General features: G+C 38.7%; 1 protein-coding gene across 1 annotated transcript in view; it reads right to left on the bottom strand.

Annotated features, from left to right (window-relative positions):
- Positions 1–15,277: 15,277 nt before the first annotated feature.
- Positions 15,278–17,893, bottom strand: part of LOC108237825 — a 7,654-nt gene continuing 5,038 nt past the window's right edge. Inside the window, exon 5 of the mRNA XM_017419527.3 lies at positions 15,278–17,350. Coding sequence (XP_017275016.1) covers positions 16,710–17,350 — 641 coding nt within the window. The 3' untranslated portion in view covers positions 15,278–16,709. The remainder of the gene's footprint in view (positions 17,351–17,893) is intronic.

Raw genomic sequence — 17,893 nt, 5'->3', positions numbered from 1 at the left:
AATTCCATCCATCATTCTTCAGTAGAGAAGATGAGTGATGAAGGGTTTGTTTAGTAACATCGTGGTTGAAGAGTAAAACAAAAAGAGCAGCAATGATTACAGTTTTACAGATATTACTAAACACATTTTTAACAAACAAATTCAGATAACGTGCATTTCGTTTCATATATTTGGTAATTTTATATAAAACACGCTCCCACAGCTGTACTCCTGATGTTCTTTGAATGTTTTCTTGTTTTGACATTTATTTGCTTGTAGATCGTGTTAAACCAGATTTTTCCATGTTTTGTTTTGTCATATTTGTTTGATTTGTTAATTTACCTCCATTCCAACATTTCAGGCCTGCTAGACTTGCCAACAAAAGGAACTTAAATCTGTTTCTGACACTTTCTAACATTGTCATTTTGTGTCTCACAGCACTGAAGAGACATTCTGGCATGCCATGGGTTATCTTGTGTGGTTTGTCTTGCAGTAACAATGTTAGGTATACTGTAAGGTTGATGTTGCAAGTTTTTGTTTTCAAAGCTCTCCAAACATGTCAGGAAGCAGTCCAGACTGCAGACAGTTTTACTTTAATATTTGTTTTTACTGTGAAATGATTCATTTTAACACTCTCAATCAAAACTGCCTCTGAAAAACAAAAACAGACTTATTTTTTTGTGCAGCACAGTTATAACTGTGAATCTAACTCTTTATTCTTGTGTTTGATAAATGTTTTTGAGAAGTAATTCCTCGTGGGATCATGATGATGAACGATTTGGGATCTTTGGATTTTTTTAAGCAATAAAATCTTTGAGTTACTGATGATTTTATGCACTGAAGTGAGAGAAAAATGCAAACTGCTTTCAATCTTTCTTTGAACAACGACATTTTTAGAATAAAATAATAATTTATTAGGGTACATTTAAAGTGCTTTTAGGCTTTTCTGTGATGCTATGGTCTCTCCTTCTCTTATAAAAACTTATTTTGCACCAGATTGTAAATGCTCATCTGTTCATATCACCTGTGTGAAATAACATTTGGATATGGAGGAGAATTATCTTTATCTTTATTGTTATCTTTACAACAATATCATTTCACGTGTTTTATGCATGTGTCTCATCTCTGCAGCTTCTGTGTTATCTGTGTGACTCCCGTTTATCTGCTCTCTCCAGGAAGGGAAATTCTGCCTTCCTAATCTGGAAAAGCAGCAGCGTTTACTGTCGAGAGTTTGACTCGTTCACAGGAAGATCATCCTCAGCCACTTCCACACCAAACTTTAAATCAATAAATGTAAAACTGATTGTTTTTACGGTCAGTCTGTCTTGAATCAGGCTGACTTTAAAAGTTAATCAGTAGTGATTACTTGACGCAGGTTTGATTAAAATTCATGAGATCTTTTGCTAACAGACACACACACACAGAGACACAAGCAAAAACATTATTATCCGCCTCTGTCTTTCTGCCATTAACTTATATTCTGTTGGTGAATTCCTGGCTTCAGTGTATTCACCTCACATGAACACAAGTTGGGCCAATTTAAATGATCTAAAACAGAGGTGTCCAATCCTGATTCATGGTTAAATCACCTCTTCATGTTCTGCAGAAGTCTGTTAATCACCCATTGATTCAAATCAGGTGTGATGGAGCAGAGAAACAAGTAAAACCTGCAGGATGGTGGCCCTGAGGACCAGGATTGGAGACCCCTGATCTAAAAGATGGTCTGAAATGCCACGTTTCAGCTGTCTGACCGTCACCTGTGTAAATACAACCTGTGCCCTGCACCTCTCAGCTCGCGGTTGGCAGGTATGTCAGGTTCATCTGCAGAGAGGGGTCACATGTTTTACAACCTGCTGCTTTCATGCTGCTGCCTCCCCACATGGTGACAGCAGGGGATCTGTGGGCGAACCTGGATGTGACCACCGGCCTGTGAAGACAGAAGCAGTCGGGCCAGGTTTTTTTTTTTTTTTTTTTTTAAGGTGACAGTCCAGGAATGTAACAGTTCACCTGCTGGCTGGTGCTACTCCCCATATGTCTGTCTGGTTTTAGCACTTATGAAAGGACTTGTGTTTATCGGCTGTGTGTGCCGGGTCACTGTAAATACAGCGAACCAACTCGAGAGCAACATGACGCTGCTCAGATGTTTTACTGCAGCTATGCAGCATCCTGTGAAATCTCCCTCAGGACTCAGGCTTCCTGGTCAGAGATTGTCATCCTGCACATGTCTGACGGGGCTCTCTGGGAAGTAAATACATTTGTAATAAGAAATGAATGCTAATCTATATTCATATGAATGTTCTTTTAGTGATGCCTTTTAAAGAACAGCATCTAGTTTTATTTAACAAAGCATCATCTCAGTAAATATACAATGTTGGTTTCATTATTGGTTTTTTATTCACTCCAAACATCAAGCTTCCTCAGGCTATTGTGATAAAAAAAATCTTCTCTGATGTCCACATGTGCTGAAATATTTTAAACGAATAAAACCTAAATTTAAGAGAAGGTCTCCTCATAAACAGCCCCCCAACATCAGTGTTACTGTAAAAAGTTGTAAAATGGAACTGGAAGGGTCTCGTGGGTTTTCCTGCCATGTAAGCCTCCCTGTGAAGCTTTGATAACAACGAATAGAGACAGAGAAAGGAGATCAAATGCACCACTCCCCATGCACCTTTAGGATCTTAGACGTGTGTGTGTGCGTGTGGAAGAGAGACAGAGACCATTTTCATACCACAAGCCATTTTAATCTTTTATTCACACCAGTTGAGACTGGCCAGCTGTGTCGGCTGAGGAAGCAGCCAGGTATTTTAGTCTTTAACTCCTTTTATTCGTCTGTTATGAGACTATTTCTGGACTCAGCCGAGTGCAACGCTGTGTCTGCGACAGCCTGCCTCCCTCTGATTTTAAATTTAAACACTTCGAGCAACTATAAACACTTGATTCCACGTGTGGACAACAACTCAACAGCCCAGTTGTTGCCTCAGGCACGTTAAGACTGAATCATCTCAGGATGCTAACTTGTACATTGACAATATATTAATGTTAATTAGATATAACGCTCTGTGTTGATCAGAGCTAAGGAGAATCCTGAGGGGAGTGTTAATAAGGTATTTGTATTGCCTTGGAACATGCTTTACTGTCACAGTATGCTCTAGTACTCACCAAATAAGTTGCCTGCATCTTTTACATCAGCAGCATGCTCCCACAAGGATATTACCACAACTACCCATGATTATACAAACCCAGTTCCAAAAATGTTCTGGTGTTGTGTAAATATAAATAAAAATAGAATTCAATGATCTGCAAATCTCATAAATCCATATTTTATTCACAGTGGAATATAGTAAACATATCAAATGTTGAGACGAAGAAAGAAAGAAAATGATCATTTTGAATTTAATGGCTGAAACATATCTGTAAAAATGTTGGGACAGGGGCAACAAAAGGCTAAAAAAGTAAATGGTAGGAATAAAACAGCCAGAGGAGCAACTAATTAGGTTAATTGGCTGCAGGTCATTAACAGGACTGGGTATAAAAACAGCATTTTAGAATCTTTCAGAAGAAAAGATGGACAGAGGTTCACCAGTCTGTGAAAAATCATCTAAAAATGGTGGAACAATTTCAGAATAATGTTCCTCGACAGAAAATTGTGAAGATTTGAATCATCTACAGTTCATAATATCAATATACTCTCTGAGGTCAAAGGTCAAGGCCTTTCATTTTTACATTGAAGCTGTGTCATCATTCAGGGACTTGGAGCCTAAAATAGTTTCATGTGTTCCTTTTAAGCCACTGATAAATTGTTTTAAACTGTTCTAATCTCAGTACGACATGTTTTCCACAAAAACTTAAACAGCTCTCTGAGCTAACGGCATAATTACATCATTGTCTACACAAAGGTGGTATTTGTTAATTAAGATTTAAAATATTAAACTAATTCACCCAAATATAAACACTTTGACTGCATCTGCACAGACCCTGACTGATTATAGATCAGCATGCATAAACAGAAATTTCCTAAATGTTTTATAGTTTCTCCTCAAATATCTCGACGCTTTCTGCTGCAGTTACTTATCAACAAATTAATCATGAGATGCTTTGTTAATAAATGTTTACACCCTAATTGTTGTCAGTGAGCCATTGCTGCTCACCGTAGCCCGTCCTGCCTTTGAATCTGCCGTTTATCCGCCGCACACTTGGCTTCACATGTGAGCCGCTGGCAGCAGCAGGTCATCGCTCCGGCGCCGTCACTGAAGAATGTCCGCTGTACTGTAGCTTTACAGCTGAGATCAATGCTTTCAACAACCCAGCTCAGAGATGAGAGGGAAACTTCAGGATTTGGACTCTCCTGCTTTGAGTTTGGCCAGAGTTTGTGTGTTTCCAATAAATTGCTTTTGAGCTGAGAAAGAAAAAGGGCTGGCTTTGTAAAAGAAGGTAGTAAGCATGAGTCACTGAAAGGCGCTGCACCCAGGAGGCTTATTCAGCAAAGAAAGCACATGAAAGTAACAGGAGGAGAAATTATGGCCCTTTCTGCTCAGCAGATCCGAATTATTCCTCAAATTCAAAAAGCACAGAGTTAATTTAGGCCTAAGCAAATCACTTAGCGCTGCTCAGAGTGAATATGTAAATTATGAACAGCTATGTGTCTTAATATTAAAAAAAAAGCTTAAATCTTTTCTGAACATATTAGTGGGAAACGTTATTCATTGCAGGGAAGCCACATAAAACAAAAAGCACACAATTCATGATTAAAGCATGAGACGCTCAGGTCTAAAGTAAAACAGGAATTTGGGGATTAAAACGTTCAGATGTCGTTTATCCAGTTTATATAAATATTCATGATATATAGGAACACTGTGGTTGAACAGATCTCAGAGATAATGCTGTAAAAATGTCTGCTAAGTGACTCCTGAGGGACCATTTACTTAAAAATCCATTTTTCCTCTCTCTGAACCTCTTCTGCGTGATGTCCAGGACACGGGAAACATTTAAGAGTTTAAAAAGGGAGGAGGAAAAGCCCAAAGATGAATATATAAGACAGCAGAGACAACTTCCCCTGCTGCTCGGGCCACATTCCAGCCTTCAACATGTACAGTTTGTGGTTCATATTTGCAAATGATTTGTGAAGGTTGAATTGCGACAATAATTCCTGTTTCTAGATCTGTAACCAGCTGCAGGTGATGCACTTTCCCCTGCTTGGACATGTGCTAAAAGTATGTGGCATCCTTTTTACAGTGCCCCTCCCCTGGTAGTTTTTTCCCAGTGCATGCTGGGCTATAGTTTTATCCATCTAGTAACATCATCCCCATTCTGTCTCTTCAGCAGCATACAGATAAGAAATGAGTAAGTGGTCGGAGCACGCTGTCTTTAAGCTGCAGCAGAGCCGTCTTGTTGCTTTGATAAACTCATCTGTGTTTCAGCAGCAACACATCTGTGTTTCATACAGACTCGGTTTGAATTCCTACACATTTTCTCAGATCTTGAGCCATGTTTCTAACACAGACCTGTGCACTATTTGTTCTACTTACGCAATCAGGAAGTGAACAAGAGCCAAGTGATTGATTGTTTGGAGCACGTTTATCCGTCTCATGCAAAGCGTATAAAGCTTTTCTCGGGTTTGACCCGGGCGAAGATCGTCCAAACTTTTGATGAAGTTCCGAGGACTTACAAGCAGAGCTGTTAATTCAAGTGTGTTATGCATTTTAGGTGTTTGTATTGGACCCGAAATGAAAGGAGTCTCAAGTTGATGGTGCAACATATTTTAGTTGGACATAAAAACAGCTGTGTGGAAGATTCTTAGCATATCCAAGATCAGCTGCCTCTCCTTAACGACTGAGCCGAAGAATAGGAAATGGTTTGCCTGAATGCATCCTCAGGTGAGATTAGCCAATGTTTTTGCCTGGACTTGTGCAAATATTCCCACCAGACAATAATATAAGGAGTTCAGTGGTGATTTACGTGACTGAAACCCAGGAACAAATTGTGAAACATCACGACGAGCTGTCATCATTGACAGAATTACAAAACCAGAGCTTCTTATCTCTGAATGCTGAAGAAAATAACAAGAATCAGATTATCATTCCAGGCTTTATCAGAATTTAGCTATTAATCTTGTTTATTGCAGCCTTATACTTTTATATTGCACCATTTATTGTGTTGCTCAGCGGAGCAGTGAAGGTCACAGGATCGGCTGCCGGCCTTTCTGAGTGGATTCTGCGTGTTAGGTTAATTGGTAACGCTTAATCAGTGGTGTCCAATCCTGGTCCTGGAGGCCCACTACCCTGCAGGTTTTAGATGTTTCTCTGCTCCTCAGTAGATCTTTAGGTTCTGCAGAAGCCTGTTAATCCCTCAGCCATTCAAATCAGGTGTGTCAAAGCAGAGGAACGCCTAAAACCTGCAGGATGGTGGCCCTCCAGGACCAAGATTGGACACCACTGCTCTAAATTGTCCCTAGATCTGAATGATTGTTTGTCTCTATGCAGCTGTGGTGGATTAGTGACCTGTCCAGAGTGTCCCCCGCCTCTCACACAGAGACTGCTGCAGATGGGACCCTGAAAGGAAAAAGTGAGTAAAGAAAATGAACGGATGAATATCATTCCCTATATCTGCATGCCACTAACTGGGGGGCAACATAACAACAGTCTCAAGCTGCAGAAAGAAAAGTTTGTGCGAAATGTTGCATGTTTTGAAACAACTTTACCTAATAGTTTGTTTAAATTTACCTTTTTAAGTAATTTAATTCTAAAATACTGCCAGTTAAACCCTCCTAAAGTCGGAGAGGTTTTACTGCCGGATAGATTTAAATAAATAAATAAATTTAAAAATCTCTCCCAGTTGTCTGACGTGCTGCCTCTAACTGTTTCCCTGCAGAAGATGCTATCATGCAGTAACCATAGCAACAGCAGGACTGTCAGTGATTGACGCTGGTTAAAGCCCCCCCCCCCTAATAAAAAAAAATGGGTAATGGTTGTTTTCCCCTTTGGCAAAGTGGATTCTTAGAAATTAAATTAGAGGCACTCAAAGAAGGTGAAATTTGATTTTTTTTTTTTTTTTACTCCACTAAAGTTTTTTTTTTTTTTTTTTCATAAGACACAAAGTTCAGCTTGAATAAATCCTGAGAAGTTTGTGTTTTCAGGCAAAATTCTGTAACGCCTTTTTGATTGTAAGTCAGTTTGTTATTTAATGTAAAATGCATTTAAACAGAATATACTGTCAGTGAACCAACTTGGTCATATATACGTATATATTTTTACTCTTTTGCAGCTTCTAGTTCATACGTACGTTTCATTCTTTTTACCCAGAAGCTTGCAATAAAAGAGAGAAAATTGTCGGGTTCCCCAGGCTCCCCCCCTGTAGTGTCTTTTTTCCTGCAAAACATGGGAGGGAAAAAAAACCAATGGGAATCAATGGGATTTTGGGGAAAAAAGGAGGAAACTCAGCCGTCTTTGGAGCCCTACAGCTCAGACATACTTGAGTAAAATTATTATTCAAAGTTTAAACGGATCACAGAAAGTTGGACTTTACATCTCTGAATTAGCATTTTGATTATTATTATTACTACCATTATTATGGTTCTTAAATAATCACAGTTTAAGTTTTACGATTTTCTGGAGATTTCTTTCACGGAACGTTCAGCTGACAGTTGGTGATGTCACCAAAACCTTTGAAACGCCTAAAAATGTCTAAACCTTTTTGGTACATAAACAAATTATCCATCAAAACGTGGATATTTTTGTTTTCTTCACTCGGTGTGTCTGTCGCTGCTAAAGGATTTGTGATTTTCTCTCCGATCCCTCCAGATGAGTGAACACCAGAGCTCCCACAGACTTCATTTATAGCTCAAAACTGAAAGAAAGGTCTTTTTAACTTATTTTATCTCCTACATAAAACTCTTCACCTGTGACCATCAGAGTCTTGGGCTCAAATTCAGTTGTTTTAAATAATTTCTTCATCTGTTTCTTAAAAGATGACGAGTTCAGAACATCGTTTTCAGACAGTTTTGACCCTTTTATCTCCCTGGAGGAAAAGTAAGATCATTCTTTTATCTGCTGTAAAGAGCGAAGTAGTTCTTATCCGCCTCCTTAAGTGTTTCTCTCCATCCTGCTCACAATGACACTTCAGCTAACCACAATAATCATTCAAATAGAAAAGCTGCTTTACTCAATTTGTCGGTGATGGGATATCGATGGGGTTGTGTGGTTTTAAAACCTGAGATTATTGCCTGCTCCTCATGAGAATGCCAAACACCTGATGGGCTACTTCCACTGAATAAATCTAAAAAAATTGACTATTATGTTGTATAATTCAGGTTTTTTTTCATTTCCAGATTGTGTCTATGGTCATTGTTTAGACCAAAAAGGCAATACAATATTTGCATAGCTCATTCTGGGAATAAGGAGGCTATTAATCAGTGAGGAGAATCTAATTTCACACTTTCTTTTGTCTGTATGAGCTTTCTTCGGACCATTAGATGCATCTCTATCCCCACACAAGGAAGGAAACAGCAGAGTAACAGCATCGACAAAGGAAAAAGTTGTAAAGTAAATTAAAAGCCTAACATTACTTAAAGGAGGGATTATGGTTCGACATCCTTCAAGCCAGAGATTTAGACTGAGATCATCTTACAAAGATGTCACCATTTCAGTCAAACCTTTAAAATTATGTTATTCACAATATCATGTAATATTGTGATATCTTTCTGGATCTGTTAGCGCTTGGAGTATGAGATGTGACTCACTGTCAGCGAGAACACACCAAATTATAGCTCACTGTCTGTAAAATCTTTTTTTTTTAACAGCCTGGCAATGACATTAAATATATTTAATAGCAAAATTACTTGATCCTCCAGGAAATATTTCCCTCCACAATGTGACCTGAACTTCCTCAACTAGCTCAGTTAAATTAGATAAATGTGACTAATTAAAGCTTTAATTGCTTTTTGAACATGAAGACTTGTGTGCACATTTTAGTCTTTCCTCATCTTGATTTGATTGTATTATTGCAGCCAACAACATGCAGCATTAATAGAGGCGTGTGTGCATCTGTGCATGTGTTTGTTAGGTGTGCGGTCATTTTGCGTTTCCATCCCATCATTGCTTTCTGTCTCATTGGCTGTGATCAAAGTCCATAACCGGTCATGTTCACTCAACCAGCATCCGTGGCCTGCTTTCTAATGTCCTGGAAATCCTCCTCACAGACGCAAGACAAACATTACGTTGTGTGTGTGTGTGTGTGGGTGTTTATGTAAGAATCCTTGTAATGAACTGTACATGTCCTTTTACCATAATTCTTGGCTCCAAACCATAAATCTGTATTCATTCACCTGGTTTTCTTTCCTGTTCTTGTTTTTCCCATTATCTCGTTTTGCAGGAGGCACCATCACATCTGTCTTTACACAGCATGCATCTCAATAACCTCTTTACATCCCTTTATGTTGTTGTCATTCAAGCCGCAGAGCTCAGGTTTCTTCACTCAACCATTCTTTTTCTTCCTCAGGACAAAAAAACAAAAAAAAATCCTCTGGCTGCAATGTCAAATGGCGAATAAAGTCATCCACGCGAAACGTTAACGACTGAATCAAAGCCAGATTTTATTGATGAATCCCATCATGTATAAAATAACCTCTCTGAGTGTGCTAATGTGTCACAGCAAATAAGCACTTTATTACTTTTACCCCCCTTCAATAAATGGTTATCAAATTTCAGCTTGTCACGTCTTAAACTGAACATATAGAATGACTCATCGTGCTGCGAGCTGGTCGTAAACTATTTCCACATGAGGGGGTTTTATTATTATTTGTGTGGAGGCATGAAGAAATAAACCTGATCAGCACTTTATATGAATAGAATTAACATTAAACATATCTGAACTCTCAAAGCCACAATAAGATCCTACAGGGATCTTATCACCGATTTCTCCACTGAGGAACTGATAAAAGACTAAAGATTACTAGTCTTTTAATAAATGTCTGACTTTTTATTGTTATTAAATGTTAAAAGGATCAGGATGTAGTGAATTCTAGCAGCATAAATTGTTGATTGCGTCATTTTATGCAGCCTTCCTTTTACTTTTTACCTTTTTTTTCTCAGTTTCATCATATCTTTGAGGCTAATTCACAAGCAGTTATCAGTATTTGTTATCTGTAATCAATAATCAGTGTTACTCAAATTCAAAAACAGCCTACATTAGGGCTCTTCAGCTTCAGTTGAAAGCAGACGATAAATGAAACTTACTGGAGTTTAAGGGCTCCAACCTGCTTGCAGGGAATCCATAATAAGATTTATTTTATTTTATTTTTTTAAGGTAGTTCTTCTTCGTTGTGACCTCTGTTTTCTGCAGCACAAACACAAACAAGGTGAACCCACATTGCTCGTTCCTTCACAACATGACAGTCAGTGCTATAGTTACACATATGTACGTATATGTGTGTGTGTGTGTGTGTGTGTGTGTTTGCTCAGAAGCTGCACCAGGGTTTAAACACTGAACCTCTGACCTTCCTGCATTAAAGCCATGCGACATAACCACTGCACCAACCTCAAGTTGTGCTCATCAGTGCCAGCCGTCGTCGATGAACTTTGACCCCCAGACTAGAAAAGCAGCTCCAACAGATCCAGGAACAACCTCAGAGATCTCTGCCCAGAAGAGCTCAGTCCCAGGATCAGCTCCCGGGCCTCTGCTGATTTACAGAGGACTCCCCTTCCAGCTTTCTCTGCTCTTGTAAAAACCACTTGGGTAGCAGATGGCATCTAAAATTTTAACACACAACTGTGTTAGTTTTTCCTCTTTTGTGGCCTCCAGTCGTGGGGTTAATGATTTAATGAGTGAGACCTTCTGAGAAACAGACATGTTTCCAAAATGGTGCTGGAATTTGTCCCGCCGGAGTGTAGTTATTTCCCTTAATTGTTTCCTGAACTTTGGCCTTGAGGTTGTTTCCTTGACCCATCATGGCCTGATGGGACAGAATGACAGACATGGACTTGGGAAGATGGAATAGGGGAGGCCCGTGTGTGTGTGTGTGTGTGTGTGTGTGTGTGTGTGGTTATGCGGTTGCACTGGTCTGGTCCAGGTGGTAGCAAACCAAATGTAGCTCATTTACTTCTGACACGTGCTCCTCCATCACCTCCACGTTGGAAGCCAGACCACTACTGAACCATTTCAGCAAAATTGTTCCCACAGGCTAAATGTGACTCAATGAGGGCAAAAGTTCTCACATTAGGTCTCTGTAGTTCCTGATTCCTGCGATCCGAGCTGAAGCTGTGTTACTTCTGACAACCTTCTATCCACCTTGGACCCAAAAACAAAAACTTGGCTTGATTTTCACCAGTTATTATTTCAGTTTTCCATCAAAAGATGAATCAGAGCTTTTCATCCTGGATTTTCCTCCTCCTTCTAGAGGACTTTTCATTGATCTTTAAACCTGTGTTGTGTTTGAATGAGTTCAAATCAAATGAGTGCACTGCAAACAGATGTTTTGAACAGTATTATCTAACTTTATTGGGTAAATTTCAACAGTTTACAGTGTGCGTTTCTGGACACCATTAATTGACAAACAGTGCAGTTTACTCTGTCAACAATAAATTGTCTTTTCGAGAGTGGACAAAAAAATGAGACCTTTTTTTTTACCTTGATAGCTTCATTCAGAAGAAATATTTTTCCTCAGGGGTCTTCTTGTCTGCCGTGCGTGCTATGAAATCCTTGATTTGTGGGACCTATTACAGATAAAGTGTATGCCTTTAGTCCTTGCTTTAAATCTAACTATAAAAACTGAAAGCTTGTGTTTAAACCATCAAAACTGGAAGCTTATGTTGAGTTGTGCCTGCGCCCTGCAGAAACATGCTCCACTTCAGCCAATAAAAAGTTCAGATCTCGTCATACAGGCACAGCAAAAAGAAGAAGAACAAAAACTTTGTAAATATTTTCCTCTTTCACTATTTTTCTTGTTGAATAATCCTTGTATCTGTAGATACAAACAAAACCACAGCACAGATATTGTCTTTAACTCGTGAAAACCAGGATTTTGTCAGATGAATCTGTGCTTTAAAAAAACAGATTTTATCAGCTTGGCAGTGCTTTGAACGGTTCTCAGACTGGAAAAGATGGTGTGACAACAAAAACAGAAAAATATGTGGATGAGAGCAGCTTTAAATGGAAGATACAGTTTATTTGAGCACAGAGAGCAAGAAACAAACAAACAGAACTGAATGTAAAAGCTGCGTATCGATGTTCTTTTACATCTTAATTACCAAATAACATCATCTATCCACTTTTATCAATTTTTCTAGAAAACTTTATTTTATGAGCTCAGAGTTTTCAAACAGAAAAAGGAACAATTGTGATCTTGGATAATACCATAAAGTATGTTTGATCTGAAAAATCCCTTTTCAGAAATAAACAAAACAAAATCCATAACATATAGCTACAGATTTTGTACATTTCACACAAATATGTGTAAAGATGTTTATCCTGCTGCTGTTTTGAACGACCTCTCAATGAACAGATCGGGTTAAGTCTAAAAGCTGAAATGGAATTGTTACAAAAGAATAATAAAACTGGGTCTTATCGTTCAAACTTGTGTTGCTGTTTTCGTGACATCTGTTCAAACAAAACCAAAAGTTCTTGGCAGCAAAGGTCACAGATCCAAACTGAACAGTGACGTCCTTTTAATAATCCCGTCTCTGCAGGCCAGCGTGCTGTTTGGAAACGAATACATGAGCTAATTAATGTCAGTTTGTGAAAAGTCTTTCCACTCAGAAGAATGAGAACAACAGATTTCTGTTCAATAAGTTTAAATCTTTCCTGTTCTGCTTGTTCTCCACCCTGGATCCCGACCTCTGCCTGTGTCTCCTCCCAGTTTTCTCTCTCCACCTGGATAAATAGCAGGCAGTGAAACGTGAAACGTGATGCGGGGCAGGGGGGAGGAGGAGGTCTGCGTTGTCCTGCTAATGGAGATGGATGTGGGCTCAGAATTGTCTCCTGAACAGCCTCCACAACACAGAGGAAGAGAAGGGAGATCCATTTCTCCTGCGCCGCCTCCCTCTTTACAGACCTCCTGTAATGAGCAGGGAGGGCTGAGTGGCCACGATTTGATTTGAGAGAAGGATTACAGACTACGAGATGGAGCCCTGCAGAGAGGATGGGATGGCAGAGAGACGGAGAATGAGCAGCAGGAGGACAGAGTGCAGGAATGACACGCTGACAACAGAGGAAGATGGATGATGAGACATCAGGGAGGGAGAACAGAAGGAGTAATGATGTTCAAAAGAGGCATAATGCAAAAGAGAAAATGCCAAAATGAAGACTGATAGAGAAAAACAGACCATGATTACAGACAAACAACTTGCTTGCTTTGATGCTTTCAGCAAGTCCAACTTCAAAAAATCACCTGGTGTCTCCATGAGTCAGACTTGTTTCCCTTCAGACGCTGTCAGAGATGAAACTGTCATTTGTTTCTTTGAAGAGGAAAGACCGAAAGTCTTACATGTTTGTTTATCATGATTGTTAATCTGATTGCACGGTATGATTGTAGTCTGTCGTGTCTTTGGGCCAAAATACTCTAATCTGAAACACTGATCATATTATGAACTGGAACTCTTGTGTCTGAAATGACTTAAATATGATCCAATAAGTCATGGCAACAAGCTTTGAAAACCCACAACATGTAATTGTATGGAATATGTAATAGTGCTTTCAGAAAGTAATTAAAATCCCAGCATTCTGTGAAAGAATGCATATCACCCGCCACCTTTTATTGTTTTTAGACTAAAATCCTCTTACAGTTACAGTTGTGAGATTTCTGAGACATGTTAGCGCTCAAAGAGTAACGTGGGGATGAGTTTACGCCACTGCCACGCCAAAATATAGCTCAAAGTGTTTTAAATTGACTGAGTTATGCTTTCATTTGAACCCGTCCACTGGTTCAGGACATATTCTGCCAACTGTACAGACAAAACATTATTTCTGCTTCGTCTTCGATGGTGGCTGATAAAAAGCCAGCAACAATGCAGACACAATTCTTCTTGATTTACCGTCACGCACTTTTTCTTCTTATTTGTGTCTCCGCTCTGGTTCTGAGTCACACACTAACCTTGGAAATTACAGTTTGTTTACGTCTCACAACAGAAAAGCTGCAGACACACCAGAGGGTCTTTTCATTCTGTTATCAGCCATGCAGAGGTACAACAAAGAGATTTTAAACTTTCTTTGGTAACACAAGCCTTTTCTTTTCAGATGTAGTGTGATTCACACATAAAAGGGGGATGGTTTTTTCATTCAAGGTATTTTTTCCCACCCAAAACACCCCCCATCTTTGAGAGGACTGAAGAATATCAAAAATCCTTGTGACTAGAATAAACACTGTCTCAAAAGTTAATAAAATAATTCAGTTTCGGGGTAAATTGCATCTTTACTGCATTTCACTCAAAGAACTTCCTAAAAAACTTCAACTTTGCCATCAAACATAAAGTGAAAGTCCTCAAAAGCACCCTAACCCTAACCAGAAAGAAATCATATTATGCACATTTTCTGTGCAAGAAAAACTGCATTCAGCATTCTCATATCACCTTTAAATTAAGTCTGGAGGAGACTTTAGGCTCTTATTTCTGCACCAACCTGCAAAGTTACTCCATGCAGATTTAACACAGATATGATGCTTTAGTTTTCAGATAGTTCACAATTTTGTTTTTGAAGGAAAAGAACAAAAAACAGTCAAGAAAAGAGTTATTAGAGCTGTGGTTAGCTGCACAGCCTTGGAGGCAGAGACTTTATTCTGCTGGAGTCCTATTATCTGCTGCTGAGTGTGAGGATCTCTGGGAGACTCTCTGGAAAGCCCTTGACGAAGTCTAAGCCTGAAAAAAACAAAACGGTTTTGAATGAAAGCTGCACAAATTCCCTGTTTTTACTGCAGAATAAACAGAAGCCTGTTTTAACTGCTGTTAGATTAATCTGTGCTTTGGGAAATAAACTGAAAACACTTTTTTTTTTTAACAAGGACACGGTTAATTTTAACATTTTAAATCCTCTAATGGCTGCACAGAATTCTTTCATTTCATACAATTATTATGTTTCTCCACTGAAACAGTTTTCCTCTCGACTCTTTGCTCAGTTTTGCTTTTAACTCAAATATCCAGACCTCATCAGGGTTATAAAGATAGTCTTAGATTTCAAATATATCTCACCTGTAGTGTTGTCTGCCTTTGGATTTATATGCACTGTCAAGGATTTTTTGTATTTTGGACAACATTTTCCTGTAGTGTGTGCACAAAAACTGGAAAATGTGTGTACAGTAAACTACTGGAAACTGCAATAGATTGTGTAAAAATGTATTTTCTCTGCTGTAAATCAGTTTACAGTAAATGCAAAAGAATGTAAAAAGATATATTTTCTTTCCTTTTTTAAGACAAAACTGGTAAAAAGACAAAGAAACTCAGCAAAAAGGTCTCATTTCTGTTGTAGATCCATGTAAAAACTCACACAAATATGTTTAATTCCCATATTTTACAGTAATATTACCCTAAAAATACAGGAATAATACTGTGGAGTAAAATACTTCATGGTTCTGTAAATTAAATACAGGACTGATGCTGTAAATGTTTTCCAGCTCACACTAAATAAGTCTTTTTCGTCCTTATTTACAAGAAAATAAGTTTATTTTGAAAGCCAATAAAAGGAAGTTTATTTTCTTTAATGTTTGTCTGCTGCAGCCCTTCATGTTATCATTTTTGTTTGAAACATTTCCACTTCTGTCTTTTTCCAAATTAGTGCTGCTGTATAAAAATATAATTATTGAGGCTGCAAGGAGTTATCTTTCCTCCTCAGAGTCCAACGTTTGCTGCGTTAAAGGAAGTAAAAACATACCACAAAAGTTAATTTCCTTAGAGTTTATACAATCTGAACAGATCTTATTATAACTGCAACTAAATACTGCTAAGTAATTTTATTTAATTAGAACATTTCCTAAGAAAAAGACTTAGCAGCTGAATGTTTAAAATATCTGAATATCGGAGTGTTTGCTCTTTGATTAACGCGTTAAATTAGCTACTAAAAGTGCAACATGCAAATAAATTTTTAGTAATAAATTACAAAAACTACATTTTCAGAAAGTCACACTGTTTCACCTTTGCTGCTAAAAATAAAAAACAAACTCATTAAACAACAATTGCACATATCTAGAATTATCCACATCAAAACGTTTATTTAAATCCCCAGAAATTAAATAAATCTAAACTCAAACCATACACAAAATGTTTTAGATGCTCACATGTTTGAGCCGTTTAATAAAATCCTTTTATCCTTTCATCTTAGCTGTTTTTAAATCTGTGAAGTTTGCAGCGTGAACAGAAAATAGATAATCTGTTACACAACATCCCCATCTTGTGGAGAACTTCTGAAACACTTTCAGCACTTTTTAATACAAACTTAATTTGACTAAATCAATGACAACTGAGCCCTTTTCTCCCCTTGTTTCTTCATAAGAACCTCATGGAAAATGTGTCATAAGTGCAGTTTAATATATCTGCAGACCAAAGTTTTATTTCTTGTGAAAGGTTTGTGGAATTCTTGACTCTTGTGCAGCTTTTGAACTTTTCCTTAAAAGTAATTTCTTCTAAACTTCTTTTAAAATGCTTAACTTCTTTACTTTAATGAAGCTAACTCGTGGGAAATGCAACAAGGACTCAGAAGCACATCCACTCTGTAGTATTTGTCGAAGGGACAATAGGCTCTAAACCTAAATCGTTTCACTTTTGTATTTTGAGTTCTTGTATGGCTCTCCAGCTGCACTCCAGATTCTGCCTCAGCTCTGCCAAATCCCCCCTGATCTCCTCCAGGAGCTCCAGCTTGGAAAGTTTCCTGTCTATGGATAAAAGCACCTCCTCTCCTTCAAATCGCCTGTTGAGAGAGTCCTGCTCTGTGGCAGGACGGTCGGGTTCGGGGGCCTGAAATGACCCCATGGTTTGTTCCCACACCATCTCAAAGTACGAGTCGATGAAGGCTTCCAGCTCGTCCAGACTGCTGTGGCCCCACTGGTCGATCAGAGCCTGCAGGCCTCCGGACTCAGACATCCTCCGGAGAGCTCGCTCTCTCAGCGCAGGGTGGCAGAGGGTGTCCACCTCTGAGGTCACGCTGGGCTGACCCTGACAGGAAACCAGAAGCATGTAGCTGTCACTGCTGAGTCTCAGGAGGCTGGAAGAATCAGGGAACCCTCCAGGCAGATCGACCGGTGGCTGTTTCAGTCCCTGTTTGAGCACCGAGGCAAAGAAAGACATTAATCTGTCTCTGTACAGGAACAGGAATCCAGCCGGTCTTCTGGCTCCTCCTGCTGGTAACGCCACAACCTGAGCACCGGGCAGCGACAGAGAAGATGATCCTGATTCAGCCACTGTAAAGGAAATCATAAGACGTGTGATTTTACTCTTATCAGCCATCCAGAGATATAAATCTGCTTATCTCTCATTGTTAAAAGCTTCTTCATCAGTTTAACAAACTACAATTCATGTGATCTATTCACACAATATACCTTATAAAGTTATATGTCTCTTGTAGTTTTTCTGATGAACACTGCTTTCTCTCTTACAAAACATCATATAAGTAATGACACACTCCCAAAAATACAAAACTCAAAGACATAGTTAATTATTTATCAGTTATTACAGACTGGTTGATAAATTTCTGAGTAAAATGTACATAAAAGTAGAAATTGTGTGTGGTATTCACATTTTATTTCTTGTTCTATTTTTTTAATAGAAAAGGTCATTTTTTATTGTATTGTAACCAGGGGTGGAAATTAAAAATTTACCAGCCACTCAAATATTTTACCAGCCACTATTTTTTGTTGTGACAAAAAGTAATTTCATATGATGATGACGATGGAGGTGGGTGGAAGCAGTTGTGCTGCCCTACAAGCTGAACAACACCTCTTTCT

Source organism: Kryptolebias marmoratus, linkage group LG12 (genome assembly GCF_001649575.2).
Source record: "Kryptolebias marmoratus isolate JLee-2015 linkage group LG12, ASM164957v2, whole genome shotgun sequence".
Lineage (NCBI taxonomy): Eukaryota > Metazoa > Chordata > Actinopteri > Cyprinodontiformes > Rivulidae > Kryptolebias > Kryptolebias marmoratus.
This window is presented reverse-complemented; position numbering and strand designations above follow the sequence as displayed.